The sequence below is a fragment of the Prosopis cineraria genome, unplaced genomic scaffold (genome assembly GCF_029017545.1).
Source record: "Prosopis cineraria cultivar Desert tree isolate PC_DT_omini unplaced genomic scaffold, ASM2901754v1 PC4, whole genome shotgun sequence".
Classification (NCBI taxonomy): domain Eukaryota; kingdom Viridiplantae; phylum Streptophyta; class Magnoliopsida; order Fabales; family Fabaceae; genus Prosopis; species Prosopis cineraria.
The window spans coordinates 12,794,263-12,805,534 of NW_026555335.1; the positions used below are offsets into that span (position 1 = coordinate 12,794,263).

Genomic DNA, 11,272 nt, shown 5'->3' on the forward strand with positions numbered 1-11,272 from the left:
TTAGTTCAAGAGTGGCATTACTCAATAAATAATTTAGCATAACCAGCGCGCCTCGCAAAATAATTTAGAAACAAAAATGCCTTTTAACCCAAGAATCTAATAACAAAAATATTAGTTTCTATAATCCTCCGGCCTAAGCTTTCACGGAGCCACTCATGTCCATTTTAAATAAGAGGTAAAAGAAAGGGCCACTTGAAGTAAGATCCCAAGGCTTTGACACTTCTCACTGAGATGGCGTGCTTGGAAGAAGCTCAATGGAAATAATGGATTTTGAACTTAACCTTTTCTGGCCCTCAGTGGAATGAATCCTAGCAAGCTCATATTCCCACTCAACATAATAATATACGACAGGCAACCCTGTAACTATTGCATCTAGCAAGATTGACTTTCAATACCACAAAATAAGCCACACGAATGGTCCTCAATTACCAAAATTATATGTACCTTCACTGTATTTTCCTAGCAAGCATTACTGAAAATAGACGTAGAAAGAGAAGCGGGGGGGGAGAGAGAGATCAAGTTACCCAAGTTAAAGAAGAGACACTTATATTGAAGCCATCATGAGACCAGAATTGGGAGCAGATTGGATGAATCTCGCTATCTTCTTAGAGCATATACAACAATAGAGGCTTGGAGATCGCGATCTACCTTGAAGTGAGCATTAAAAAATCTACTCTCCTGTTTCAATCCCAATATTAATGAAATCCTCAAATTTATAAGCTACAAGCTTATTCTAATCTCTGGCCCAAAAACATATAGAACCATTGCCTTATCTATAAATAATTACCTCTGTGTAGTTATGTGATAGTAAATAGTTCCTCAGTTTTTGTTCTTCTGAATCATATAAAACAATGTGACTAGGCTGAGACCAGTTTTTTGCATATTCCGACACAAAAGCAAGAGGGTCCATCAAGAAATGGTCTGACTCATCCAGAACTCCTTTCTCTTCACTGTCCAACACAGTAAAATTCCATAAACATAATTATGAACAAATTTTGAGAGTCACTAAGAAGGTCACAGAGTTGTAGATTCCACACCTTGGTGAACAGTCCAGAAATTGCATGGGCAGGTTAGAATGCAGCATAGAATAGTAGGGTGTAGCATGACATGGCGTTAGGAACAATATCCTTTTAACTTTCCCATCATAAGCTTCTCTGGCGAGGTGGTTCATAACATCCTCAGGTCCTCTCTGTCGAGATAAATAAGGGAGATCAAAATTAAAGAACAAAACAAATAAGCAATCTTCAATGCAATATGACATGAATAAATAAATAAATACCAGAAAATTTCACCCATAAAATGCTAATTTGTAAAACAGTGAAAATAATTTAGTCCCAAATGTAGTTCAACAACAACCAAGTACTCCTGAACCCCAAAAGGTGATGTGCAGGAAGGATGTGCTTTTATCTAAGAGGTGGGGGAAAAGATAGATATATTAAATCTAGCTTTTATGAATTTATGATAAAACATACCTGATGAACCAAACTCATGTACAAAGCCATTGGAATATTGGTTGCAAGCAAGAATAAGATAGCAATTCCCTTCTTTATAGGGAACCTACTATACTTCTTCAAGGATCCTTTTTCTTCATTTTTTGCAGAACCAGGATCATCCATAATGGCTAAAGAATAACCAGCGAACATAAGAGCGATAGGAAGAATTGGCAAGACAAACCTGTGCGTCACAGCAATTATTATGATAAATCTAGCAAAAACAATGGGCCAATTGCATGTTGGCAAGCAAAATGTAAAATAATCAGATTGAAATACCTGAATTCCTTGTGACCTAACACACTGTAAAGTGCCAAAACCCAAGCAATAAGGCCAACAAACTTCCATTGCTTGGAATAAATTATGCCAGCTAATGAAAATGGTAAGTGAGTGAAGATCATGACTGTAAATCCCTGAGTGAAGTACCAGTGCCACTTGTGAGTTCCATAATAGTCTCCACCCGAGGAAAGAAAATTGAATTTTAGAAAATTAAGAGGCACTAGAATCCACTTGCCATACATGAAACGATCTAGTAAGCATGTTAGTCCAAGCACCAGGACTCTGGTAAAAGAACAAAAGCAAATTACTATTGTAAGATGCATCTTAAAAGGAAATGTATCAGATGTAGATGTAAATTTCATAATGCCCACTATTTCTCCATCCCCGCTGGCTGCTGGGTATTTTCACTAAAAGCATAAGTGACAATACGAGCATGCGCCCCCCCTTTTCGGCATTTAATCAAATTGATGACTTTAATTGTGCCTTTCCCATAATTTGTACTCTACCCAAAACACATTTGATTCTATTTATGAAGCAAAATTTTAGAGAGACATATAACCAATGCATAATAGCAATTTTAGAAAGCCTTTTTCAAAAATATTAACGAGTACCTTAACTTTAAATATTAATGCCAAGAATTGCATGAGAATTGGAGATTGGAAAGTGAACTACATTGTGGATGCCAAACAGCAAAAGGACTTAACTGCACTGATAACAAGGAGCAAAATGATTCTAGAAGCAATACTAGAAAATACAAGGGCAGTCAAAGATGATATGTATAAAGGAGAAAGCAAGAATTTAAGAATTACATGCGTGAAAGAATAGATGATTCAATTTGTTTCAAATAAAGACAGTCATAGCCGTCTTAAAATATTTGTCTTTTACTCAAAATAGCCTAAGCCAGACTGAAAATACAAGAGCCTGCTTGTGGTTGATAACTGATAATGGGGAAACCCAACAAGCAAGCAGCTGGAGTGCAGGAAACAAGAGTACTTCAAAAACCAACTACATAAATGTAAAAGAATGCTTACAGGCTTTACATGAATATACACATCAATAGAAAAGTTTAGGAGAAATTAACTGAAACTATCAGTCAGAGATCTCTTTATCTGCATAAATTAAGTGGGTTCATGGAAAGAATTTGTTAGTTAAAGGTTGTATGGAAGGACTGATCGGATTGAATATAGACAGAGTACCACTGATGGCACTGAAATTGGAGCCAGAGTGATTAGTCTGTAGCAAAGAGTTCATCACCTCATATACAAGATCCATTTTAAACAACCAAGAAGCAGAAATTATGCAATTAAAAATTAGTGAAAATGAATTCAACAGCATCAGTTGGCCCTTATTTTTGTGTTCTGATGATACTATCTTGTCATAAAATGTCTGTAATCTATTTAACAAACATATCAAACGACAAACTATTTGGTTATATATATATATATATATTTGTAAGAGAACAAAACTCAAAAATCCAACATCGCCTCCAATATTGTAATTTTTTTAAAAGCTCCACCTTCATTATTTGTTCGAGAGTGGGCAGCACTTATAAGATAGTACCTACAGCTAGCTGTAATACAATAGCTTTCTTTTATTAAAACCCATCAAGTTGTACACTTAAGATGTTTTATATTCATGAACATCATTCTGTACTAGCTAACTTATAAAATTGGTGTATTAAGATTTGTGGCATGTGGTATGTGATTTTTACAAATTCATTACTGCATTCACTAGAGCCACAGATGATTGCAAACTAAAAAAAAATGAATAAATGTCATCCATTTGTTGGTAAGTCAACACTTCATGGAAAGAAAAGCAAATGAATTTCACCCATATGACAAGTGGAAAGGTTTTTCAAATACTTAGCGCGGAACATAAAGAAGACAAACAGTCCCTCTTGATGAACGTCATACTAGAGTGAGTAAATGATCCCAGCACATACCCAATAGGAGCGATCTCTAGAAAGAGGAACCTCAATCTGTCATCTGACGTTAAAAGCTCAAGCAGGCCAACATACAGCCACGTGATTGCACTTGTTGGCCGAACAGCACAAGCTAAAGCTGCAACAAGTAAGGCCCACTTCCTTGAAATGAAGGACCATTCGCCAAAGGGTCTCATGCAAGGCCAAAAGTATAGAGACACTACTGTAAGAACAGTCTCCAAGCTATTTGACAATGTCCGTGACAAACAGTAAAACATAAACCAATTTGTCAACTGGCAAAAGAGCTGAAGCAGAGTTAAGATTGCCATATATCAAGGTAGAAAACAAATAAGAAGCAATAACTTCCGATATGGAATAAACTTCAAAGTAACATTAGCCATGTATATTGGGATACAGCCCATTTTGCAACATGATGACCAAAGACAACATTGGATAGTTTGTACAGGTACAAATCACACACTGCTGAGAATATGGACTGTAGCAGCCGCGGAGCCTTCATCTATAAACATGAAGCAGAAGTTAAGTCTATGAGAATCATATGAATAGAAGATAACAGGAAAAAAATTGTAACAGTGAAAAAACTTCAACAGTTGGGCAAAACAAAGTTGCATGCTTATATTAACAAGTTTGGCGAGCAAAACGTCTAAACACAGAATAAAACACATTGCTTATTTAGGTAGGTCAGAAACGTAGAACTAATGTGGAGATATCAAAAGCCAAATGGGTATCCCCCCCCCCCCCCCAAATTTTTTTTAGCAACATATTAACCGAATATTAGCACAAATCTAAAAGAAGATTAACCACGAATGCATAAAGCTTGTTAACTCCTATTTAAACCATGACTACATCATGTTGAAACACACCACCTCTTCTGTCAACTCCTAGATAAATATATTTAGTTTATTTACCATGAACCACGGACTATCAAGACGAAGTAAGGCCAGAATTCTGTAAAGCACGACAAAAACCATCGGATGCAAGTAGCTTCGGATTCCTTCCTTCCACTCCCACGTCAAATGACCATACCTGCCATTTGGATCAATCAGCCCGCATTCCGGTGCACAGTGTAACATTGTGAAACACAGATTTCTTGAACACGGAGAAAAATTTTGCTGGAAATTAACAGACTTTAGTGGAATCTGAGCTACCCAAATGCAATGCGGTGCGCTACTTCAGGCCCTTGCCAGTATTCATCCGGATTGAAATAGGACTTCACTAACAGAGCATTAATCATTCGGAATGCGAAGCAGAAACCAAAGATCCTCTTCTCTGATGAAAACGGAAAGCTGCATAGGAATCCCGAATCTTTCGATTTGGATAAATTTGAAGTCCCGGGGGGATATTTAGCTGCTGGTGGACGAGCGGCATTCTGTCTGTGTCTCATTACTGAGGACTTCTGCTAAATATATTATATAATGTATTTTCTCACTGATCCGAAGGCAGCAGAGAATACAGTTACTGTAATCGAACTCACAAAACACCATTCCAATCAGCAATCAATTATCAATAATCGAAAGGGGGATTTTGTTTTTTGGGTCAGAGATCAAAATTTCAACTTAAAAGCTAGGTCCTTACCCGCGGGCAACGATAGAAATCTGAACACCGAGAACGTTCCTGGATCAAACTCGACCCAAATTCATTCGATATGGATTTGAGCTACCTTGAATTTGACTGGCTTTTCAACAAAATTTGTAGAAACGGTACTCCGGTGCTTTTAACAATTTTTTTTGGGGAAAAAAAGATTCGATTGCTGCATGGCATAATCATTTTGGCCCTTCAACAAAACACGATCCAATTTGATTAACTTGCAATTGTGATAGGTTAGTTTTAACCACAATCAAGCTATTGTGTCATGAATTATATTAATAGAGTTATCCGTAATTAACTTGATTTTAAAATCACATTTTGAATTTTCATCATAGTTTTTTAGCTTGTCTTGGAAATGTTTTATCATATTCTTATTATAAGTGGATCGTCCCAGCATACTTTTACATTATTATTTTTCATAACACATTAATCCACCATTAATTCATTTCTTTCGATTTGTTGACCAAAAGAAAAAAAATCACTTTAAATTCAATGAGCTGGTTTCGACTCATCAATGTTGTTTAATTTAAATATATTCTTGGTTCTTTTTATGTAAAAATGCAAATATATTAACAAAAGAAAAATGAAGTTTACCAAGTAAATGTTAAAACAAGTCTCCTGAAATAACTAGAAAAAGCGAGAAAAGACAAAGAGTTGGACCCAAATTTTTGAAAAGCATAGCTATTGTTCTAATTTTATCGATTAAAGCAGAAGCAAATTTATTTGTTATGTTTAATCTTCAAATTCTCAAGATTTCCAAAATTCTTTAAAGAGAATTTTTAATCCAGATCAAGAGACCATAAACGCAGAAAGCTAAGAGATGTGAGGAGATAATTTCAAATTTATAAAGAAGCAATTCAAGCTATCTCTCATGATTGAGAGATGAGGATACAGCACAATAAGTTTTCTTTCTTCTTTTGAAGATAGTAAATTGAATTTTTCAACTTAATGAAATTGAGTTTGAGAATTACCAAAAGAAGTGAAGATCTTTCTTATGTGACATTATAGTCTATAACTTTCTTTGCATTGCATATGTTATTCCATCTGCATGTGCCTTTTAGAAAGAAATGTTGTTCATTAAAGTATTGAATAGCCTATGCAACCAGAATTATCTTCCCTATATGAAGAGCTTGATTTCTATTATATCAAAACAATTGAAGAAGGTAAATGCAATCCATAGTCTAAATCTCCTAATATTGGAATAAAGATTTAGATATATGTAGAATCCAAGAGACGAGACCTTGGCTAGATATGTTTGAGGAATAGTTGGACAAATGAGCTTAACCATATGGCTCTTGAACAAGGACAATTACAAAAGGTGTGATGTAAAGTCTCTAGTAAATCAGAGCCAAATGCACATTGGAGTGAAGAGGAAATTTTTATATGGCAAAAGAAGTTTTCAAAGAAAAATCCAAATTTCCTCTTTTGTAAGGAAATTATCAAGAAATTATCTTGAAAGTCATAAGAGAGTTTAAAAAAACCATTTCCAACCAAAGCCCCAAATTAAACAATTAGTTTGATTAGTAAAAGAAATGGTGGGTCCTTAAAATTGAGTTAGCCTCCTCCTTGCCATAGAGATTACTTGTAAGTGATGCATTCCATTTGGTAGCCATCAATAGTGTTGGGTTAGTGATGATTAAATCGAAGACCGTGGAAATATTTAAATCAAGAACAAGGTCTTTATTACTAAACTTCCACCAAGTCTTATGGGAGAGTGAAAAGACTCTCCTTTCCTTACTTGACAAGTGAGATGCTTTTTAATTAAATCAAAAGCTTTAAAAATACCTTTCCCAAACCAAGAGGTATTGTGAGGTATTTTATAAAGAAGCCAATTAGTATTATGAAAATTCTTAATTCTGATCATGTTGCCCAAAAGTGAGTGTTGCGCAGCATTTAAAACTCTCCAAATCTACTTAGCCAACAAAGCTAAATTTAAATTTTTAGTATTCATCAACCTATGTCTACCATCTTTTGTAGGAGGGGAAAGGATATCTTTCTTAGCAAGATGAAAATTCCTTTTACCATCATTATAACCCAAAAAGAAATTAGCAAGTTTAATATCAATAGAGTCACAACAATATGCTCAAGAAGCTTAACACAAGAAAGAGTGTAGATGTTAGAAGCAAATAACACTGATTTGATAATTGCAAGTCTTGAAGCTTGTGCTAGCAACTTGAGCTTCCAAGAGGCGATTCTCTTCTCAATAAAATCCATGATCAAAGCAAAAACAAATGATTTGTCTCTTTAGCATCAATCCAAGTATGTAAGTACTTTTCAAATGAGTACTAGTACAAAGTATGAAATTTACGAGGTACTTTTTACATCGATTAGAAGGCAAACGGTGTAAAAAATTAAGACGGTGGCATTTTTGTAATTATGTTAAAATATTTGACACTTTTTATGCCGGGTGGACCTCCACCTCCCCTTCCTCCCTCTCCCCATCATCGCCCCATCCCCCTCGTCCCCTCCCTCGCCCGCCCCCCTCCCTCTTGCATGCCCCCACTCCCTACCTTCCCTCCACAATGCCTCTGCCTTGCCACCACTCCTTCTCCCCTCCTCACTCTTTTAGTACCGAGCCGTTGCTACAGCTGCCGCCACCTAGGTATGTCTTGAATATGAATTTTTAGATCTTATAATGCTTAAATTTAGTTTTTAATGATATTGATTGTTTTGGGAGTGCTGTTAGTAGCTTTATAAGGCCTCAGATTGTTGCATGTGATTATTTATTTAGTTTAAAATTGTTAATTTTCTCATGTAAAATTTTCTAAAACTTTTAAAAAGTCCAATCTTTAGGGGACACTCTATCAACATTTTTTTTAAATTCATTCTTTCCTCTAAATTGCTTAAATTTAATTTTTAATGATATTGATTGTTACTGAGAGTGCTGTTAGTGGCTTCATAAGGCCTCAGGTTGTTGCATGTGATCATTTATTTGGCTTAAAATTGTCAATTTTCTCATGTAAATTTTTTTTAAAAGTTTTGGGAGATCCAATTTTCAGGGAAGACTTTGCCAAAACTTTTTCAAATCTCAAGTTAATTAGAAATTTAGTTTCTTGAAATAGTTTGAAGGTATTAGCTATATTCTTTAGGAGGTGACACATGGATCGTAGTTGGATGAATGTTAGACGAACGAGTGACGAATATGATAATGGGGTGAAAGAATTTTTGGAATTTACTAAGAAAAATGCTGTTGACAGTAGTGAAAGGTTCTATTATCCTTGTGTTAATTGTTTGAATGAGAGGAGACTAGGTGTTGCCGAAATACAGAGCACTTAGTTTGTGATAGGATTTGCAAAAATTATACGATATGGATTTGGTATGGTGAACGATTGAAAAATTATAGTAACATATCTCAATGTGTGGAAGTTGATAATCTTGATGATGAAGTAGAAATGAATGAAGATCAGTTAGAGGACATGATCCGTGATGTTGGGGAAGAGGCTTTTAAACGAGCACATGTGCATGATAACTTGTGCACTGACGTAAAGAAGCCTCTACACCCAGGGTGCACTGATTTTAGTTTGTTATCTAGGGTGTTAAAACTGGTTACCTTAAAGGCAAGAGCTAGGTGGAGTGACCAAAGTTTTACATGGTTGCTAAAGTTACTTTAAATAATGTTTTTGAAAGGTAATGTACTACTAAATCATTATTATGATGCCAAGAAGATCTTGTGTTCAATGGGTATGAAGTATTAAAAAAAGACACGCATGTCCTAATAATTGTGTATTGTACAGAAAAGAGCTTGAAAGGGAGGAGAAGTGTTTGAAATGTGAGGCACCACAGTATAAAGAGAAAGGGGCTCCTACAAAGGTCTTATGGTATCTTCCAATTATACTAAGGTTCAAGCGTTTGTTTACAAATACTAATGATGCAAAGAACTTGATGTGGCATGCAAATAAGAGGATATCTGATGGAAAACTTTGACATCTAGTCGATTCTCCTCAATGGAAGAAAATTGATTAATTGTTTTTTGAATTTGGCAATAAGCCAAGGAACTTGAGGCTCGAACTTTCTACCAATGGAATGAATCCTTATGGTAGTCTCAGTAGCATACATAGTTCATGGCCTGTTCTTTTGGTGATTTACAATCTATTACCTAGGTTGTGCATGAAACGGAAGTATATGATGTTATCCATGTTGATTTTGGGACCAAAACAACCTGAAAATGATATTGATATTTGCCTAAGACTTTTGATTGAAGATTTAAAAGTGTTGTAGGAGGTAAGTATGGAAGTGTTTGATGCAAATCAGAAAGAGAATTTTAAGTTACATGCTATGATCTTTTGTATTATAAATGATTTTCCTGCATATGAAAATTTGTCTGGTTATAGCATGAAAGATCATAAAGCTTGTCCAATTCGTAAAGGAAGCACAAACTACCATCAACTTCAACATGGAAGGAAGACAGTTTACCTTGGCCATCGGAGGTTTCTTAGATGAGATCACCCATATTGTAGATTGAAGAAAGCTTTTCATGGTCATCAAGAACACAATGATGCTCCGGATGCTTTGACTGGGGATCAAGTGTATGAACGTGTAAAAAACATTAATATTGTCTTCGGTAAGACTAAAGAAAATACTGGTGCAAAAAGCATATGATAAAAAGGTCTATTATAACACTTGCCCCGAGTGTTATCCAAAAATCACACAATTCAAATAAACTAAGTGTGGTTAAAGAATTAATCCTAAAACCAACTTAGGAAATAAACCATTTAAATCACTAAGCAAATACACAATTGCAAATTAAATATTTAAAGCCTTTAAAAAATTTTATAGGTTCTACCTATAGCGCACGGAAGCAAGTTAGACGAAAGAAAGGTAAAAATATACTGTCATGATAGCATTAAATTGCTATCATGACAGCCCTCCTGAGTCAACTTCAGGGAGGCACCGTTCTGTCTTCCGATCTCCGATCGAAGAAATTTTAAAGCTCACAAGTCACATTCAAAGGGTACTATAAGTGTACCAAATTTCAAAAAGATCCAACGATCGGATTAAAAATTGGACATGTTACAAATTTGGTCAATTTTGCTGTTATGACAGCCCAAAAGCTGTCATGATAGTACTTCCGGACCAACTTTCGGAGTGCACCATTTCATCATCCGATGTCCGATCGGAGTGATTCTAAAACCCACATGTCACTTTTTAAGAATACTATTAGCATACCAAATTTTGAAAAGATCCAACGGACGGATTGAATTTTGTGCAGGTTACAATATAACTACTGTAGCTGTCATGACAGCAATGAAATGCTGTCATGACAGCACCTTCAGACCAAATTCTGGAGTGCGCCGTTTCTCCATCCGATATTCGATCGACATGATTCTAAATCCCACATGAAGCTTATAAAAGGTTTTACTTGTGACCCAAATTTTAGAGAAATCTAATGGTCGGATTAAGATTTGGACACCCAGATGCAAAAGTGTAGCTTTTTGGTAAAAACCATTTTCAAAATTATCCAAATCTCATCCTAATGGTCACAAACCTGTGGGAACACTTTGGACACGCCAAATAAGACTAAAAACACCTGATAGAACATTCAAATGATGGAAAACTCCCATACATCAAAATTTGACCACCCGGGTGCCATTTCCTAAAATGGACCCTAAACCTCCAAAATGCACAAATCATACAAGAGTGGTCACAAATCAATCTAAGTACCATTTATTTATATAAATACATATGCTAAACATTTTCACTTGGCTCAAAGCTCTTTGTGGGGCCCACGCACCCACTCTCTCTATCCAAGGTGTATGTTTGCCCATAGTACATCATTTACAATGCAACCACTTTGCATTTGCTTATAAAATCACATATATATCAAAATAAATATCTTCTTGTAATAGAAACTTAGTCTACTAAGTAAATCCATCGAAACCACACACCATAACCAAGTTTCCTAGCCACAAGTCTGCAAATAGACAAAAATTCATACACAAGCACACAATCCACACATATTCACACACACATACAT

The 11,272-nt window shown here is 35.5% G+C and overlaps 1 protein-coding gene across 1 annotated transcript; it reads right to left on the reverse strand.

Annotated features, from left to right (window-relative positions):
• On the reverse strand, positions 1-5,519 carry LOC129309405 (mannosyltransferase APTG1). The gene is made up of 10 exons (XM_054950977.1): positions 5,287-5,519; positions 4,860-5,169; positions 4,620-4,737; positions 4,106-4,210; positions 3,712-3,995; positions 1,770-2,051; positions 1,473-1,674; positions 1,038-1,189; positions 788-950; positions 1-678 (listed from the first exon to the last, which is right to left on the reverse strand). The coding sequence occupies exons 2-10, from the start codon at positions 5,093-5,095 to the stop codon at positions 598-600; spliced, it is 1,623 nt and encodes a 540-aa protein (XP_054806952.1). The 5' UTR covers positions 5,096-5,169; positions 5,287-5,519; the 3' UTR covers positions 1-597.
• Between the last annotated feature and the right edge of the window lie 5,753 nt (positions 5,520-11,272).

Coding starts and splice junctions, on each gene's coding strand:
- LOC129309405 (XM_054950977.1), bottom strand. CDS start 5,095: ATGAGACACAGACAGAATGCCGCTCGTCCACCAGCAGCTAAATATCCC. Junction 3,996..4,105: donor ATCATGTTGCAAAATGGGCT/GTATCCCAATAT, acceptor ACTCTGCTTCAG/CTCTTTTGCCAGTTGACAAA. Junction 951..1,037: donor TTTCTGGACTGTTCACCAAG/GTGTGGAATCTA, acceptor TGTGTTGGACAG/TGAAGAGAAAGGAGTTCTGG.